Below are 20,463 nucleotides of genomic sequence, written 5' to 3' on the forward strand. Positions count from 1 at the left end.
TTCGTGACGTCACAGACGAGTAGCTTTTTTTTATATCTCTTGTGATATAAACTCAGGCTCCATTCAGAAGCGGTATTGATGAAAAAGTATATACATTATATATATATATACAGTGAGTCCCAGAAAAAACGAAACCGAGATTAAGCGATGATTTATCATAACTTTATCACAAATACAATAGACAAATGACCTACCAATGTAAAGCTTAGAATCTCCTCTTTCATCTGATATTACTTAGATTATTCCCAATTCACGCATGAGTGAGCAAAAACAATTTGAAGAAAGGATACCAAAAACTCATGTGGCAGGGGGTATCTGAATTTCAAAAAGAAAATCACATGCCTAAAAAGTTCAATATCTGCTCTTTTATTTGATACCTTAATCACACAAAAAAATGGTCAAGAAGTAAAAAAGTTATGTTCCCTCGAAACAATGCTTGTATTTCCATAATTTCATTAAATAAACGTGTTTTCACCGGTTTCCCACAGAAGCTACCGCATGGTTAACAAAAGACTTCATGCATGGCTGATCGTCAACAAAACGGAGTGTCAAGTGAGTTTGAACGCTAGCCTGCAGAACCTCTTAATTTTATGAAATTATTGAAATTCAAGCCTTATTTCAAACAACCAGAACTTTGTTATTTCTTGACCATTTTCTGTAATTGAGGTATCAAATTAAAGAGCAGATATTGAACTTTTTAAAAATGTGGTTTTCTTTTTGAAACCCAGATACAGCCCACCAAATGACTTTTTGGTATCGCCTCTTCAAATTGTTTTTGCTCACTCATGCGAGAATGAGAAATAATCTAAGTAATTTCAGATGAAAGAGGAGATTCTAAGCTTTACAATGGTAGGTCATTTGTCTATTTTATTTGTGATTAAGTTATGATAAATCATCGATAAATCTCGGTTTCGTTTTTTGTGGGACGCACTGTATATATATATATATATATATATATGTAACTTATTAAGTGTCAAAATGCTCTCGAGTTTCAAACGGAAATACATTCCGCGTAAAGAATAAACAGACAATTTATATACATATATATTTACTAATTTAAGTTTTATATTTCAGTGAAGCCGTTACAGTTAGGAAAAATACAACTGTGTCCTGAAATGATCAAGATATAAAAATACATTGTACAAATGAACATACAAATATGCTAAGGAGTGCTACCAAAAAGAGAAACACAATATATTTTAAGTGAATAATCGTCGAAACTAAATGAAAAATATTAAAATCATTAGGATAAACCTAACAACTACAATTTTATATAAAAAGAAAATGGGAAGCCTAATAGCAAAAAAGAATATACAATAGTAGAATAATCCCAAACAACAACGAAGGTACATTGACATGAAGAATGGTAATATGTAAGTATAAGTTAAATAGAACCCTGTAACCAATGAATATATATCGAGATGCATACATGCATACCAACTTTGCTTTATTTGCATTCTATTTCAGTTATTCCAGAGGTAGCAATACTGAATCACTTATAAAATCACTATTGTCCATGAAAGTAAATCCAATATCTTCAAAGTAAATAAAACAAAGAGACGACTAAGAAATCATGTGGAAATCGAAATTTTACAGATGTTTACTTCACTATAATTAGACTGATGAATGCGGAAATCAATTAAGAGTTATTTTTTATACCTCTTAATTATTTTTTTTTTACAAGAAAATAAAAGCTCGGGAAATTAAATATATATAAAATGCGCAAATTTTGTCGATGACGATAAAATCGATTCATCGTGAATATATCATTTCAGCATAAGCATAAACGTAAGACTCTAACTAGGAACTAGGATCAAACTAAACGTCAAACTGATAGCGAATAGGCATCATAATTACACAATATATTTTATTTGGGGAATATAATTCAAGTAGTTGTTAACATAGACATTACTGCTTATTTTGATGATTGTGTGTACCAATCGAAACAGCCGTATTTCTTTCCTTCGCAACAGTCTTTTTTTAATCGATGCACCGATTTTGCTAAGTTTGCACCGGCGCTCGATGACAACGATAGAACACAGATTTTAAAATATTGCGTGATGTTTGTACACAAAATCACGTTGTCGAGACATTTTGGTCTGACATGTATCGCGTTATTTTGGAACCATTTTGGAGAATGGCCAGCCACTTTAGGAATCTATGTTCATTATAAACTATACAGCTTATACAAAGATTATGATTATTTGATTGGTTAAAGCCATTCAATATTTGATCCGTTTTTCGCTGCATGCAAATTTAATTTTCCATTGCACGGCGGCCATGGTGTCATGACAGGCTGGTTCTAAACAGAGTCGCAGTTGACGATCGTCTGTACACATTTGTATTGGCAAATAACTTTGGCTTATCTGAACATTAGGTTGCAAGCGATCATTCCGGATTCATTTGTTTAGAACCAGCCCGTCATGACACCATGACAACTGACGTCATCGCTTCATTACTCTATACATTACTCTCTTATACATTCGTATACCACGTGCTGAAAGTATACCGTATTTTCTGTATCACCTTGCTCTTGAAGATTTAGGTCGCCGTAGAGGGAGTACTTGCAGTTTGGTCCAAATATCTCTTTGAGTAAGCTACTGAATGTGTTGACGTGAACTGGCGCTAATGGCATTGTTACCCTGTGCAAAGAGAATGTAAAGCATAAAGGTACGAAATTATTAATATATTAACCGTATGTTTTATGTCGACCAAAGTTTGTTTGTAAAAAGTGTCGAGAGGAAGGGGGGGGGGGTGGTTGTATCAGCACACCAATTCAAAAATGATCCTGAATTATTCAAAGATGGAACAGAAAGTCATCTCAGAAAATGCCAAGTACATGGTGCGGGCGCGTCGTGGTCTAGTGGTTCTGACTGTCGTGGGTCTTGGGTTCGAATCCTAGTCATGGCGAGTTTTCCTTCAGCAATAAATGTATCCACATTGTGCTGCACTCGACCCAGGTGAGGTGGACGCGTACCCGGCAGGATTAATTCCTCGAATGCACTAAGCGCCGATGCACAGTGGGCCGGGGCGAAACAAAAGTGCGCCAAAAGTCATTTTGGGCAATTTCAGATTTTTAATTTTTGTCATGCCTAGCTGAAAGACAACACTTTGAAGAATACTTCATCAAAATATTTCATTCGGAAATTTGCATAAAGGTTGTTAATTTCCTACCTCAAATCGTAAAATGTGACATTTTGCGAAATGCCGCGTATAATTATGACAACTTAGTTGAAAACCAAGCCATTTCACATGAGGTTTTTCATGTAGGAATCTGAAATAACACCCACATTATCCTGATATATTTTTTTATCGTGTGGAAGGGTTCAAAGTAGATAAAAGACACCTTTCATGAGGTTTATAGGATAATTATTCTTCGAAATAGGCTGATAATCCATGTTTTTTGCATTTATATTAGAAAAGTTTAGATTTCCGTGGATTTCCGTTTAAATTCTATCATCATCATTTTGCTAGATGTCAAAGCTTTAAGTCGATACCAAATTTAGCTGCCCGTTCTTGCCCGTTTTCATGTTAGAGCCGATTTTACTTGACACAACACCCCCAAAACCTGTTCAAAAACTGTTATTTTTATACCGCGCAGTCATCGCAGCGCACCGTGTGGGGTGGATATTGCCGTTCATTTTTGCACGGCGATGGCAATTACCCTTCCATTCCATGAAAATGACATGAATTCCGGGCATAATGCAATCAAAAGAAAGGTTGATAACGCATATTAGGGCTACCAGCCCCTCTTCCAGAAATAAAAGTTACTTGTAGAATAATTTCAGCCAAAAACCCTCCTCATAGTAAAACATTCGTGGTGTTATACTCTGCGTTTTACCCAAGTCTACTCTGCTTGATAAAGCATGGTTAATATTTTTCAGATTTTTAGTATTTTTTTTAATCTAATGATCATTTCGATGCAATAAAATTATTTTCAGGATCTCATACACACTTTTTAGGCATGTGAGAAGCATTAACCAACATTCACTCTGGTCAATCTTAAAGTAACACATAACACAAAGTTTATATACTGCACATTGTTTAGCGTAATTTGTCTTTTCACAAATAGGTTTTAAGTAGCCAATCAAAATTTGGTATCAAACTGACGTCATATCGGCTTTAAATTATGTTCAGTCGATTCTACGCCCAAACTTACCCTTAATCATCATGTTAAAGTAAAAATATAACTGGGAATATAATTTTGGCGCAGTTTCAACTCATTCTGGCCCACTGTGCGACGATGGTAGCTCGAGCTAAAACCGGGGTAATAATAGCAGCGCTATGTATCCGCTGGCAAAAAAAGCTTCATAAACCAAGCTATTATTATCATTATTATCCCATATTGAAATTGATATTTATCAGACATGTAAAAGAATAACATGTCTCGGGAAAGACAACAAATGTCGAATAACCCCTACAAGGTTACTTCTCGGAAAAAAATATACAGTATACAAATACTTATCATGTCTTTCGAGGATCTAGCAAAAACTATGGGTACCGAAAAGATATAAAATAGTAACCCTTTTTTTCGGGGGCAACGTTCTATTAATCTACTATACCGGAGGCTGTAGTAAATTTGATAGAAAATTGAATTGATGGATTCCGAAAATTACTATATCATGGTAATCTCACGCTTTCAGATTTTGTAGTGGAAACTATACTTTTAAGAAATGCTGTAGAAGTCCTATGCAACACACTTAATGTAAAGGATACATTTATTGTATACAATAAAATAAAATAAAACTGAGAATTAAACTTAACACATAAGTATATATAAACATAGTAGTAAGCATACATTTAATACATATTGAAAACAGTGAAGGTAAAAGATATTGAAAAAAGACAACTCACGCGAGTTGGAAAATAAACATATAATTATGTGGTCAGACGATAATTGCAATTTGACAATTCATCTATTACTGAAAGTATTCTGTGTATAATTTCTGAATAAACTACAAAATTAAATACGTCATATTTCAAAATTCTTCTGCTGACGCGTCTACTTACTTTTCTATTTTGTCTTTCCCTGTTTCTTCACATTTGACAACCATATCGTAGATAATGTCTACCCGCTGCCGAACCCCATCCTTTTCTATCACATCGATTGATACACTGGGCAGAGTGTCATCCTATGAATGGGAAAAACACAGATAACGAGAGAATTAGAATTTCACTGTGGGCAAAGGCCATAACCACAGTCTTATCCAGCATATCATTCACCCACGTCTGGTACGCATCTGTAACCCTTAAAATACTTCGCTAATAAAAATTTGAAAGGAGTTTTGAGGACTGGTGAAGGGGAGGGACATGGTCGTGCCAGGCGCGGTTCTAGGGGGGAGCTTTGGTAACTGAAGCCCCATGCAAAAAAAAATAATGATAAAGCGCTCAAGCCCCCCTCCCCCCCCCCCAAAAAAAAAAGAAATATATATATATACATATATAGATGCGTATATGTATTGAATAATGCAGTATTCTACTTTTGTCTTCAAGTGCTCTAAAATCAAAGCTTTTACTATATTTCAAACATTTTCTCGCTCGGTCATATCTAAATGCAAAATGCATTAATGCTCTCTTAGCGAGTATAGTAAGTCCGTGAACCCCAGCAATACAATTAAATGAGAAACTTTTTTAATTGACCTCCCTAATTCAGCAAAGACGAATTCGAATGCTGTAAAATTCATGTTTTAACACTACATTTTTTCCTTATTTGTCAAACGCGATCTGAAATTCTGTCATTTTTATTATAATATACTTTTTAGGGTTTTGAGAAAATGCTTCAGTCGCTATATTCTCCCTGAGCGAGTCTAAAATTATCTAAAACATTTAGTTTAGATATAGGGTTGTCGATCCATGTTTGGATTGAGGGTGTGGTAAAAAACATATCCGACATTTTCAGCGCGCTCAATTTTGACGTCAACTTTTAACAGAATTTTGCACATGAATTAAGAGCTCCGAATTTAATGTCAGGTACAATAGTTTCACAGTGTTTTCCGGTTCTTTTTAAAACATACTTTTGAATTGAATACTATTGTCAAAAATTATCGTGAAGTTAAATAACATGCCCTCATTTATAACACAAATCAGGGCCTTATGGGTGTTCATACATAAAAATGAAATGGTTATTAAATCATTATCAAGCATTTTGTATAATTATTTTTTTTGCTAGGTCACTACGCTCCCTCGCATTGCATTGGAAACATATTTCGGGACTGGGGGGCGGCGGACGAGCTGCTTGGTCAAAGCAGTAGTCTCTATTGTACACATATCATGCTGCTCATCATAGTAAACAAATATATCAGGCTTTGAGAAAGTATAATGGAATTATTTATCCGAGGTTGGTCTGGCAATTACTATTTTTCCCGAGGGGCGAAGCCCCGAGGGAAATATAGTAGTTTTGCTAGTCCAACCGAGGATTATGCTTTCAAATGATACGCCTGAGCACGACCGCCCAGACATTTGGTTAGCACTTTAAAAAAAGTGCGATCAGGTAAGAAAGATTATCCTAAAATTATATATTTTTTTAAATTATAATGCTCAATATATGCTGATTTTTTCGTGAAAAATATTTATACACATGAAACACAAAATTTCAGTGTCAATTAAAATTTCATTTTTTTCAGATGTCATTTTTGTAATCTTATTTATAAATTGTTCAGTAAAAACAAAATAAGTGAAATTTGATTTCTCGCGGGATTTGAATGAAATTTTCAGCAAGATGCGTGTTTATTTTTTTATGTTACTATACATGTAAATTCGAATAAACTTTCTTTGGGGTTTGACCTGTATTTTTAAATGGAGGCCCAGGGCTTTAAATAATGATATGCAAAAAACACATGAATAGAATTCCGCGAGAAAATTGCTGAATATTTTATAAAAATATGATGATGAATAAAATGAAAGTTATTGAGTTTTAATTCTTGCCAATATTTTATGAAATCAGTTATCAGCATGCCTTAATGAATATGCAGTAGATTGACTGGTGACGTCATGTTCCCCACTTTCTGTTGTTTTTTTAATTTAATTTAAGTCCTTCATAATTATTTAATATTTTCATGTGCAAAGCTCGTCTCCCTTGTAATTAAACAAGTCCCGGAGCCAACAAAGATTATCTAACAAAGTAACTCAATAGTTCTGGGTATTTACATACTTGGAGGTAAAAAATCAGAACACACAAAATAAAATGTAAAAATCCTAAAAGAATAATTGAGGATATGACGTCATAAGCTCGATAATTGCATCATAAGACAGGAGAACTGTTTCAACAAAATAATATGTATAATTAAGCACATGAAACGTTCAAGATAGTGGATTTTAACAAAGAGCGAGCTGAGATGACAAAAAGGTGATTTTGTTTGACAAAACTTGAGGACATAAATGGTTGAGAGATTTTAGATGGTAAATCAGAATAAAACGTAGGCCTATACCTTATGATAAACGTTCCTGTTCACTACTACTCCGCGATCAAGCATCGAATCCAAGTTTCTGTGGTCAATCAACAGCAAGCCCCCTGGTTTCAAGAACTTCTTAAAGTTGGTCAAACATTTCCGATGGAGGGTCAGCGCTGGCGGTAGATCAACGAGGTGTAAAATGGAACTCCCCAAGCAAAGCACTGCGTCGAATGGTTCATAAGATGGTAGGTCTTCGGTTAATGTCAGCCAGTTCGCTTGTTTGACAACTGCAACCATCAATAAAAGTAAGATAACAAACTAGTTATTTACTATAATCGTAGGTCTACATGTGTCAATAAGAAGGCATAGGAACCTAATTCCAAACCATCAATGTTCCCTTGCCCTAAACAATGCCTCTATATTGAAGGAAAAAAATACACATTTTTACAAGTAAAAATTTGAATAAAGGCCATCATGTATGTTTCGTTCTTAATAAAACTGGTCGAATTTATGTTCAATTACCTTAAGATTCCAACTAGTCATTATCAATTAATTCATATTCAAAAGGGTTTGATAGAAAAGCATAAGTTCAATCAAAATACGTCCGATTCGGAAATCCAAATTTAAATATTACATTTATTTTCATTGTGAAAGTCAAGGCATACACTCTAAAAAACAACGAGTAAAACTTTACCCAATATTGGGTAGGAAGAGAACATGCATGTTTGTTGGGTATTTTTTCCCCTCAATATTGGGCAAAATGCATGTTTAAAGGGTAATTTTCAACGCACCATTGCGTAATATTTACAAGATATTTGGTATCTTTTAACCCAAGAAACATGCATGTTACCATTTTATCCAATATTGGGTAAACTTTTTTTTTAGAGTACCATTTGCTTACCCCAGTCTTTGAGTTCTAACCGTTCCTTTTCCGACCTTGCGTAACTAAGCATCGCCTCAGCATCATCGCAACTTACTACATCCATGCCATGCTCGATTAGGAATAGGGAATCTACACTGTATGAAATGAACAAAGTAATATGTATAATATATTATGACTATATTTGAGACTGCAGTTACTGAAAGTGCTCAGCTGCATACATATAAGAGCTCATGAAGTATTAATATAATAGGGCGGAGCAAGTTGCTTAGATGTTTAGTTGTAGACTGTTACGCGCGAAAGGCTCATCAGCAACTAAAATCACTAAATCAACTTAAAGTTAAATTTAATTTAAATTAAAGTACAGCACTTCCCCGAGCAGTTCAGGAGACTCCAATTTACACGTGCTTGCAGAATAAAATCAGCCACTAGACCATGTAGACGTCATCAAGAGAATAGGCTACCACAGGCAATCCAAACTCGCCTGTCCAACATTTCCAGCAGCGAATACATCTTCAACAGTGCAATAACCAGACTACGAACAATCGTTTTACGATGCTGGACACATACCCAAGCTGACATCCAGGTGGAGGGGGGCACTTCCATTGACGAGTGGATACCATGCGCGACCAAGGGGTCTCGAAAATCACCCTAAACACGTACTTTCCATATTCTGAAAATGCACCCCTTGACAAGTATTGGCGTGTGAAACCCTACCCTTAACAAATATTGGAAACGAAACTATTGGCAAGTATCACTGAATTGAGCCCTAAACAAGTACAGCGATATTTCAATTGTTATGTCACGGACGTCGGTCGTCGACTACCTTTACCTACATCGTTGGGTTTAGTACAGCCCCACCTCCCACACCTCGCGTCAATCGTACTCTAAACACGTAGGCCCGTATTCTGAAGTCGGGTTTAACTTAAACTCAAGTTTAAAGTTGTGGTTTAAGTATTGACAGCCAATTGTTACATAAATCACTATTAAAAAACAGAAGGGATATAATATTTCAGCTCATTTGGTTCTCAAATTATTCATAATTGTCTAGGAAGTATATATAGATTATTGTCTTCACCATCGATGAATCAGGAAAGAGCACAGCAAACATAAGAAACGCACAACTTAATAAAAAAATTGATACTTTTGGCTGTCCATACTTAAGCCACAACTTTAAACCTGAGTTTAACTTAAACCTGACTTCAGAATACGGGCTGTAGTGTTGACTCTTGGGGGAAAAAGTACATCCTTTATAAAACATTTTAGTCAAAATTTTTTTTATAACCTCGCAAATTCGACCCTACACACGTAGCTTTCCTACCAATTTTTTAATATTATTTTAGTGTTTTTGACACCTGTATTACGTTACGTACGTAACGTGCCCTATCTTGAAAAAGGCATCCTTTTTACGTGTTTTTGGGGTCGCGCATTGTATCCACTCGTCAATGTTATTGCCCCCCCCCCGCGACATACACACCGAAACAGACCAATTATCAAAGAAAACGAAAAAGAACATGGGTAAACCCACCACACATCAATGATGTGAGAATGAACATCGATAGAAAGTTCCAAGCCCTTGTTGATCAAAACTTCCAAAAGGAACACCAGCAGCTCCAGAAGGTCTGCAACATAAACACTCTGAATGGCTCGTAGGGCCTATAGCTGCATGGACAATATAGCCACAACTCCGGGGGGGGGGGGGGGGGCAGTTACATTGACGAGTGGATACATGCGCGACCCCCCAAAAAACACGTAAAAGGGATGTGTTTTTCAAGATAGGGCACGTTACGTACGTAACGTAATAATGGTGTCAAAATAGTAAAATAATGAAAAAGGGTGTCTATTTCGCTAGGAAAGCTATGTACATGCTTAGGGTCAAATTCGCGAGGGTATAAAATAGACTAAAATGTTTTATAAAGGATGTACTTTTTGCCCCAACAGTCAACACTACGTGTTTAGAGTCCGATTTGCGCGAGGTGTGGGAGGTGGGGCCGTACTAAGCCCAATCAGGACTTCCCTGGCCCAATGGTGTACATGTAGGTAAAGGTAAAACCGACGTCCGTCACATATGACAATTAAAATATCGCAGTACTTGTTTAGGGGTTCAATTCAGAGAATATTTGCCAAGGGTATCGTTTTGTTTCCAAAATTTGTTAAGGGTAGGGTTTCACATGCCAATACTTGTTAAAGGGTGCATTTTCAGAATATGGAAAACACTTGTTTATGGTGCTTTTCGAGACCCCATGGTCGCGCATGGTATCCACTCGTCAAAGGATGTGGCCCCCCGGGCAACTACTACAAAGGCCCACAACAACGGGATAATGAGACCATGGAGCTACAGTATAATAGCTCCATGATAAGAGAAAGCCAATGACTCCTGCAACCGAAGAAAAGCAAACCATTGTTCGTAATACTGGGATCCTTCGTAAATCAAACCACCGTGACACACTATTATGTTATCCTTGTATTCTACATTTACTCCTTCCTTACTGAAATTACGGTATTATGGCGTGGGGAAGTGCATTAAGTTTGCTAATTAATAGATTATTTATATTGCCAAAAGGAACTATTTGTACAGTGCGTCCCACACAAAACGAAACCGAGATTTACCGATGACTTATCATAACTTAATCAAAAATAAAATAGACAAATGACCTACCAATGGAAAGCTTAGAATCTCCTCTTTCATCTGAAATTACTTAGATTATTCCTCATTCAGGCATGAGTGAGCAAAAATAATTTGAAGAAAGGATACCAAAAAATATTTGGCGGGGGTATGTGAATTTCAAAAAGAAACTCACATGTCTAAAATGTTCAATGTCTGCTCTTTCATTTGGTAATTTAATCACATAAATTGGTCAAGAAGTAAAAAAGTTATGTTCCCTCGAAAGAATGCTTGTATTTCCATAATTTCATTAGATAAACGTGTTTTCACCGGTTTCCCACAGAAGCTATCGCACGCTTAAAGGAGGAATATATTGATTATGAATATGGCCTTATTATATATCAGTGGAAAGGTCATGATGTGGGGATTATCATTTGGTCATTCAAAAATAACGAAAGTAATACATAAGGTGGAAATCGCCAATAAAAAAGCGCTAAAATGCCTCTCCGAAATACGCCTCCCATCGGTCTCTGAATTGACTCGAATTTGATGACGTGTATGAGTGTACGAGACGTGATTGGCTCTCCCACGTCAAGCTCCATTGCATGCAAAACCTGTTGCAAGGGTACGTTTTCTCCACACTGTCACTGAATACTTCGATCACGAAATGAAAGAAAACCCAGAAGTTTATCTAGATTTTGGATTTTCAAATTGATGATTTTGAAGATGAAGAGAATGATGATGATCGCCCACGCTGAATGGAGTAAGTCCTGCCCCTCTAATTTACCAATTAGGAGGTAAGAATGAAATTGGAATTCAAAATAAAAAATTTGAGAGTTGAATTAAAATATTTTGACCAATGGAAAAGGGCTTTGCCCTGTCCATCAAAAACAGTGACAGTGGAGTGAGTAAGATCAGGTGACCAAAATATTATTATGTGATGGAAAAATAATAGCAAATAAAAATATTTTTTTCGGGAATAGAGGTGTGAGCTAGGTAGCTTGACTGAGTGTGGATGCAGTATAAAACCCCATGTTTTCCTTCCTCTTTGCACTTGCACAAGTTTGCATAAATTTTATCCAAGTCCCAGAGCATTTGCCACCCCCTCTCCTTCTTCTTTCTTTTCTTTCTTCGTCTTCGTAACCAAATGGGACTCCTGAAGAACCGGCTATTTAAGTTAAATCAAAGTTTGTCCTCTAACAGAAAGAAACTTTTATAATTTTTTCGTCTGTGTCTACGATTTGCCGAGTGTTAAACAGAGCAACGAACATGACGAAAGACTGTGATTTGGCGAAGCAATAATCTTCAGTTCAAAAGCCTCCAATTCTGTTCTTGAAATTCAAACAGCTGGACATGATGTATATCTTCTTTACTAATAAGTTCAGTAACGAACTGCAACAAGTTAAAGCGTTCAAAGTGATAGAGAGGAAAGAACACATTTTTGTTGATCCTGGTGGAAACCTGTGGCAAAGGAGCTGGTGACCCGACCGTGGATTGATTGAGATGGAGGAAACGTCCGTCACATCGTAGCGAGGAACGTCGAGAGAATCCAGAAATCAGCTAAGTAGACAAGTTTCTTCATATAAAAAGGTCTATATAATTAGAACTATAAACATCTAATCATATAATACTACGAAATGCATTAAAAACTTAGGGCCCACGGACTATAATAAAAAAAACTCTTTCTTTTCTCCTTGACCCTAACCTTTTCCCTTACTATCAGTTTGAGTGATGGTGTGAATGTAAATGTATGTTGAGCTCATAATTTACAGTGTATCTTGGGTAATACTAGAAAGTAAACCATGGTAATGGGTTTTGAGGAAACCAACTTTTGAGAAAACCAAGGAAGTGTAAGCATAAATTTTAGATATAATAAACAAACGACCAAATTAGAAATTTAAATCCTTTGCGTTTATGTTTAATGTGGTCTTTGTGTTAACTAACCTCCCCCCAGCTCGGCAGTGGTGAGGCGGTGCTTTTTCCCCTGAGCTAAACAGACCTTACAAAAAAACATTTCCCTGCCCGCCGGGATAAAGTCGCTGTCGAGGAGGGGTGGGGAGCGTTAGATATGGTACCATCTCCCCCGGGGGGGGGGGCAGTCAAATAAATTGCTGTACACACGCGTGACCCAAAAAACGCGTTTGAAGGGGTGTTTTTCAGTTTTGGACGCGGTCCACGCGCGGACTCGTTAAGGGTATCAAAAACACCGATTTTCACGAAAAATTGTGGTTTTGAAAGACTGGTCAATGGTCAATCGCGGGGTCAAACGTATTTAGGGTATGTTTTTGCCCCCAAAGCTTTTTTTTTAGACTAGCCAAACGCGTTTCGGGTATGTTTTTTTTCCCAAGCTTTTTTTTTGTCTTTAAGTATCGACTCCTTCGATTTTGATTACTTTTTTCTGAAACGCACTGTATTATCTAATTCATCAATGATGAATTACTTTGCTCATCGGGAAACCCTTACTTATATTTACACTATGATTTCTTTTTATATTTATTATGTCACGTCAATGATTTGAATTTCAATGTAGATATTCCATTATAAATAAATATAGATTTTGCTTTGTAATTGCGTATTGTATTATTATGTTAATCTCTCTATATAGTTCCAATGCGATTACTATGTCAACTGTATATATTAGTGGAAGATAAAAACAGGTGAATTAAATTGAACGTTTATGATGCTCATCATTAGCATGCAACGAATACAAGATGATGAGTGTTTCTTACTATACTACTACCCCTTATGTCCACGAGTCAACATGAAATTGATCCAGATCCATACATACTTTCTAAAAAAGTTTCTAAGTTTTGATATTTCCAAAAAAAACAATATTGGCTTATAACGAAGCATGGTCAAAGTTGAGTGACCGTAAGTGCCCTCTGATTTTGACCATTTAACCCCATCTCGTGCGAAATTATCAGTAGTACTTATTTGCGCCCAAGTCCAACATGTCCAAGTTTCATAAAATTGGTTCATATTCTTTCAAAGTTATGGTGACATGCCAAAAACGTAACCTTCGGCATGGTCGGTAAGATTTTGACGACACCACCCCGTCGCCGCCGCCGTTCCAAAAAGTCTCGCTCTGATATGCAGGCAAAACACACAAAAACAGAAAAGGGCGGGGGGGGGGGGGGGGACCTTTACATTATACCAACCATTCATTCCATTTATCTAGACTCTGGATATTCAAATTTCAAGTCTTATTAGCAATCATTTAAAATTATTCATGTTTGGGGGTATTGGCCTCGATCGGTATTTTGCCTTTGCCAATCCCTTAAAATTAAATCAAATGGATGTTGGTTTTACCCTTTCCTTTTGTCATGAAATCGATTTGTATGGATTGATTTGTTGTTTTTATTGTTTTGTATCATACCTTTTGAATGGGCGTGAATAATATTGGTGAATTTGAATTGGAATATTGTACAGCGACATGCGAGTTACATCAACAAATTGAAAATCTCCAACGAAAGTGACAATTAAGTAGTTATTTTTATAAACAACACACGGGTCACAATGCATTATGGCTGCCATGGTAGTTATGAATTTCTAAAATTCATTTAGTATCACATTTATACAGTTGTACATCCCGACATTTAAGCGATGAGGACTTGCATTGTCTGCAATAGTGATGTCAATGTGAGGTAGACATAGTTGCAAAGAATAATCATTTTACTCAAATACAATGTAGTTTTACAGAAATATACGTTTATTTCACGAAGATATATAACGGTGTACCATCTGTACAGTTCTGGGGTAAAATATACGTAGGTGAAACTCCATGAATTCATGATAACTAATTGGAAAACAAATAGAAGAGTATCCGAAATAGCTATTACTCATCAAGTAGCTAACTTGAAATTTTAATGACCTATTTTTTAAAAACTGATATCACTTTTTTATTATTGATCTAATGCCTGTATAAAAGCTTCACCGTGCACTCTTTACAATGAATGTGTAGGTGGAAAAAAGTTGTAATGTTTTCCCACCCACACATAGGTTAGATTCTGATTTGATAAGCCAGTTCCTAGTTCCACTTTGCGTATGATCAGAAGATTCTGCGCATGATCAGAGGAAGGTCATTGGTACTAAAGTGACATGGTGGTTTAAATTCAATGAGATAAGCACCAACTTTGAGGTCTTGATTATTATGTTCTTTGAATTGTTTTTTTTTTCATTTACATCCACTCAAAAAAATGCGTCCACGAATGACTGGTATATTTCACAGTTTGCAAAAGTAGAAATGCAACAAATACCTTCATTGTGTTCATTGATGTGCTATTCTTGTCACCTGGTCTATTCAATTTCTTCATCCTGCTATGTAAGGCATGCATACGTAATATCTTGCTTTGAAATCTGCCTATCATAATGAAAGAAATGGAAGGTAATTTGACCAAAATTGTCCATGAAGTAACTACGAACTGGGGCCCGTAACACAAAATTTAGCAATGATCGTAGAACATTTTTCTACGAATGATTGCATAGACTACAATGTACAATCAATTGTGAAATCAAGCGTACGATCAATCGCTAACCTTTGTGTTACGGGACCCTGGTCTTTTAAAACTAGTTAGTGATTGCATGCGGTTCTACTTACCCTGTTCCACACGCTGCATCTAGTATCCTATGGCAGTTGTTACTTCTCAACACCCCCAGTAACCATTTCTTGTACTCCTCAGATCTTTCTGCCAAGGGACCGAGTTTCTGGACGGCATCTCCGTCATCAAATGGATTGGCTTTCACGTCCTGAAAATAATGACATGCATGTTTAATATCGCTCATTTCAACCTCCCACGACTCTCAGAGCAAATACTCAATAAAATGTAAGGCAAATGCGCTCTGGTCTAATTTTACAGACTAATACGAAGGAAGAAAAATATTAACTATAATTTTCCTGTTTATATTATAATAACTTAATTTGTGCCCCCTCTTCACCTACATTTCACTCTTTCTCTCTCTCTCCCTCCATACATCTCTACCCCCCACTCTTTCATTGATTTCGATCTTGAAATTAAAATAAGTATTAAATCACCTCAGGTCACACGTGTCAGATACCATCACAAATTAATTGTCACTACAAAAATGTCCATGCGCTCTGGTGACACTGCTAAGTTGTTTCTATTTATACACATAGAATTTGGTGGTGACTTTTATACCGATGTAAACTGTATACTGGTACCATCTCAGTAATAGCTCCATGCTGGTTCTAATAGAATTGACTTGCACACCGGCTTGCACATCATATACATTTTACCACATTGCCATGTCAGGAATATTGCATGCGCTTGGATGTGTCTACCATATACATGCAGCGGCGAGCCAACTAGGCATAATGCCAAGATCAGTGCTTCGTTAAAATTAGTAGAAATACTATATAGTATACTATGCTATAATAAGTGCAGTAGGATTATCATTACCATTTATATTAGTATAACATATTTCACGTGCTGGCGTGCAGTAATTTGTATTTACCATGTTTCCTGTACGGTGACTGGAGCCTGTGAACAGATGTATCGGCTTGCACTTCTAGACGATTCAACTGTATCTCGTACAACTAGGTTGAGCAAACGGTTGGGTGTTTTCCAATGTCAACCATCCAGGAATAAACAGTGATCACACGTGTATTGTACACACCCTTATTTACTGAGCGTGGAGTTCTGCAGTTACCAATATAATGAGAATTCAGTCTCCCATCTGTGGTTGTAGTCTAGTACTCTAGACTCTATTCATTTTTTGTTTAATTCGCTAACCGTGCATGCGCAAAGCCAATTACTTATTTGCGATCCCCAAACTCTGGTCTCTCCAATGTCTTTCCAATGGTCAGAGTGGCTTCTCGGTGTGAACACTCTGCTTTGGCGTTTGGTATGTGAATAACGAATTATAGTGTCTAGAAATAGACTAGTGCTGCTAAGAAAAATAACGCGCAAAATCACTTTGCTCGAAAAGCCTGGATCGTACCATGATATGGACCTATTATCGAACCATGAATTTGGAAACTTCGCCATGATTAACCATACACAAAAGGAACGTACTTCCTTTAGAATTATGTTCAATGTGCAATCCTGGAAAAAATAGTATCCGAGCCGTTGCAGTAACGACTGAGGGTGGTATATAGTTTATTTGCCTCACTATCTTTTTGACTGAGTAATTATAGAAAAGGTGTTAAGAATGACAAGCATACCCAAATCTGGTCTGGTAAATCGTGTCTATCTTTTGAATCGTTGAATGAACTGATTTATCGTTTGCAAAATAGCAAAAAGCTTTATAGAAGAATTTGCCAGAATTGGAATAATGTATTAATATTTAAAAATCATGTAGTTCACGAAACACGAGTCTCGTCTGATTTCGCGATGAATAAATCATGAAATATGTTTTACATCTATATATATATGACAGTTGACCTTACCATCGTCATCAAAACACATGCGGTAAACCAATGATATATATATATATATATTTACCAAGTATGGACACAATTATGCAGAAAAAAAGAAGTGAGAGCAAGTTAAAACCTTCAACATTATTTTAACAAGAAAAATAATACACATGGCCTCCCATCTTTTAACCATTGACCTCTAGATGACATTTTACCTCGCCATCTTCTTCGCCAACTATTTGTCCGTCACTCCTGGTGCTAGCTCGCATTTGACATAGATCATCCTGTTCAACGGCATTAAATGGGCTTAGAGTAATCGGCGCGTAAAAAAACTTAAGAAAAAAAAAACCCAGATAAAATAAAGCTAGTTCAGCTTGTTGTATTTCGTTTATTATTATTAATATCAATACAAAGCGACTTATTTTAACGAAAGTTATATTTTGTTCTCAAATTTATATGTGCAAAGTTAATTCTCTTTTTTATATGTTTGTTTATTGTAATTATCAGTATTTTCATCTTTGTATATTTTGTACATTTTTATTGTCATAATTATGTTCTTGTTTGTTTGCACAGCCCCTTTGTAAAATAACCTTGTAGCTGAATAGGGCTTTACCGTAAATAAATAAATGATTCAATCAATCAATCAATCTTTGTTAATTTATTTCCCATTGTCATTATTCTTGTTATCCTTTGTATTTTCCTTCTCCATGTAATCGTTCTTGTTTCCTTGAGCACATTACACAGCAAAAACTGTGGTGTTAACCGGTGTACATAGAGGACCACACCAGTTATTTTACTCCGGTGTTAAATTGATGGTGTTAGTGTAACACCTATAGGTGTTATTACAACACCTTTGGTTGTTACATTTACACTCTTTGGTGTTATGTTCAACCTCTTTGGTGTAATTTTAACACCTCGGGGTGTGGTCCTCTATAAACACCAACTGGTGTCAGTTTTAACACCACAGTTTTTACAGTGTATGAATGTGTATTTGGCACTATATACAGTATTTTATCCATATCAGAAATCTGAGCAGGGCACCTTAAATACAGTGTTGCCTGCTAAATGACTGTGATCAAATGGTTGGTCAATAAGTTTTCATTTTTTATCCACGGACCCAATATATCGCCCGCTCTGGAAACTTATTGACAAAATGCGTGGATATGTAGCGGGCAATAAGGTAGAGCTAAAAGTAAAAACTGAGTCAGTGAGATTAATATTGTAAATATGTAATATGATTTTTCACTCTCATGCACTCGCCATTTCATTTCTCACTATCACAGCCTCTCTCTCACTCTCTCTCTACTTTATCGTTTCTAGTATCTCGTTCGTTTTCTCCAGTGATATTTTAATTGTGATTACAGTATTAAAGAATGTATTTTATTTACTCTGTATATGCATATGATGTGATTTTTGTAGGTCTTATCTTGATGCCATGGTAATGAACTAAGATGGTGCTTATCATTTAGCAACAGGTACATATGTATTTTCAGCCACCTAAAATTAGGGAAAAGGAAAGAAAATAAACATGTTTTTTTAATCAAAATGTGTGCCTTTCTGGGGCCATTTGCAACTTTGATATTTATCATTTAGTTCAAGCGTTACCAAAAATAACAGCAATTTTCATCATCCTAAAGAAATCATTTAGAACACTTACTGTAACTTTTGTTCAAAAATAAAAAAGTAGGTCAAACCATACGCATACTGAGTTAATTCTATTGTGTTTTCAAACTGTCCATTATCTTGTCAGCCATGTTATTTTTTTTGTAAATTAGATGTTATTTAATGACATGGCAATGCCTTATACATTTTTAAATTCATTTAGCAAAAAAACATGTACGCGTATGTTTGGCATCCTAAATTTAGGGGAAATGAAAGAAAAATAAGATTTTACAATGTATTTTTTTTTTAATCACAGATGGGTTTTTTCTGGGGAGGAAATGATCAGTTGCCATGGCAACGGGACACACATTTGCAAAATCAAATATCATTAAATTCAAGCATTGCCAAGACATCAGTTTTTATCATTGTAATGAACTCATGCGAAACACTTACTGTAATTTATGTTCCGAACTTATGTAGAATGATATTTATTTAATATTCCACCTGTCCATTATCTTTTCTACAATGTTATTTCTTTGTTTTGTAAATTATATCTTAATTGGTTGCCATAACAATGGCTGAAGATGTTATTTATATATTAACATCAAGCATATACAGTATGATTAGCACCCTCAAATTAGGGGAAATGAAAGAAAAATCAGACTCTTGAATTTTTTTTTTTTTTATCAAAGGTAATCTGGGGGGGAAATAAGCAGTTGCCATGACAACGGGACATTTGCAACGTTGATATTTATCATTAAATTCAAATATCACCAAGGCAACATCAATTTATACATTCAATGGGTAAACGCATTTTAATCGAAGAATTTAAAGTGTAAAATAACTTCAATCTATTGATAGTTCTCACAAAATTTTCTTCTGAGGAAATCGCAGTTTTATGTTTTACTGTGCCATATAGTTGTGTGTAATATTTAAGTTTAAAATGTAATATCAGACTTATAATTTGAAAATCCAAATAAATTTTTTTGAATATCAAAGGTAATAAAAAATGTTAACCTATTCAGTCAAATTATCAAAATGCGTGATTTATTATATCCTTTCACATTTCACGCTAAAATTACACTTTCGCGCAAACATGGCAAAAGTGCGCTTGGCATCCGGCCGCAAGCTATTCCTAAGTATTTTAGCAAGACTTTTAGCTGGGATGCCAAGCATTGAATAATAAAATACAAAATAAATACTGAGTGAGTGACGACGTCGCACAGTGGGCCGGGGCGAAACAAAAGTGCGCCAAAAGTAATTTTGGGCAATTTCAGATTTTTAATTTTTGTCATGCCCAGCTGAAAGATAGCACTTTGAAGAATACATTAGCAAAATATTTTATTCTGGAATTTGCATTAAGGTTGTTAATCTCCTACCTCAAATCGTAAAATGTGACGTTTTGCGAAATGTCGCGTATATGACAACCTAGTTGAAAAACAGGCCATTTCACAGGAGGTTTTTCTTGCAGGAATCTGAAATGGCTCCCACATAATCCTGATATATTCTTTTTTCGTGTGAAAGTGTTCAAAGTAGATAAAAGACACCTTTCAGGAGGTTTATAGGATGATTATTCCTCGAAATAGGCTGAAAATCCATGTTTTTTACA

General features: G+C 35.7%; 1 protein-coding gene across 2 annotated transcripts; it reads right to left on the reverse strand.

Moving 5' to 3' along the window:
* Window positions 1-1,038: 1,038 nt before the first annotated feature.
* LOC129283549 (glycine N-methyltransferase-like) lies at window positions 1,039-16,807 on the reverse strand. 2 transcript variants are annotated; one of them, XM_064101047.1, is made up of 7 exons: window positions 16,349-16,807; window positions 15,474-15,622; window positions 8,293-8,408; window positions 7,428-7,678; window positions 5,011-5,132; window positions 2,440-2,642; window positions 1,051-2,296 (listed from the first exon to the last, which is right to left on the reverse strand). In XM_064101047.1, the coding sequence occupies exons 1-6, from the start codon at window positions 16,349-16,351 to the stop codon at window positions 2,468-2,470; spliced, it is 816 nt and encodes a 271-aa protein (XP_063957117.1). In that variant the 5' UTR covers window positions 16,352-16,807; the 3' UTR covers window positions 1,051-2,296; window positions 2,440-2,467. The 2 variants fall into 2 exon arrangements, with proteins under 2 accessions (XP_054775292.1, XP_063957117.1); XM_054919317.2 differs by having other exon boundaries at window positions 1,039-2,642; window positions 16,349-16,748.
* Between the last annotated feature and the right edge of the window lie 3,656 nt (window positions 16,808-20,463).

The sequence above is a fragment of the Lytechinus pictus genome, chromosome 6, assembly GCF_037042905.1.
Source record: "Lytechinus pictus isolate F3 Inbred chromosome 6, Lp3.0, whole genome shotgun sequence".
Taxonomy (NCBI): Eukaryota; Metazoa; Echinodermata; class Echinoidea; order Temnopleuroida; family Toxopneustidae; genus Lytechinus; species Lytechinus pictus.

Excerpts from the sequence above, each read along its gene's own strand:
- LOC129283549 (XM_054919317.2), bottom strand. Across the intron at positions 8,409-15,473 it reads GATGCAGCGTGTGGAACAGG|TGTAGATTCCCTATTCCTAA; the intron begins GTAAGTAGAACC and ends CATTTCATACAG. Across the intron at positions 7,679-8,292 it reads GTTAGAACTCAAAGACTGGG|TTGTCAAACAAGCGAACTGG; the intron begins GTAAGCAAATGG and ends TGATGGTTGCAG.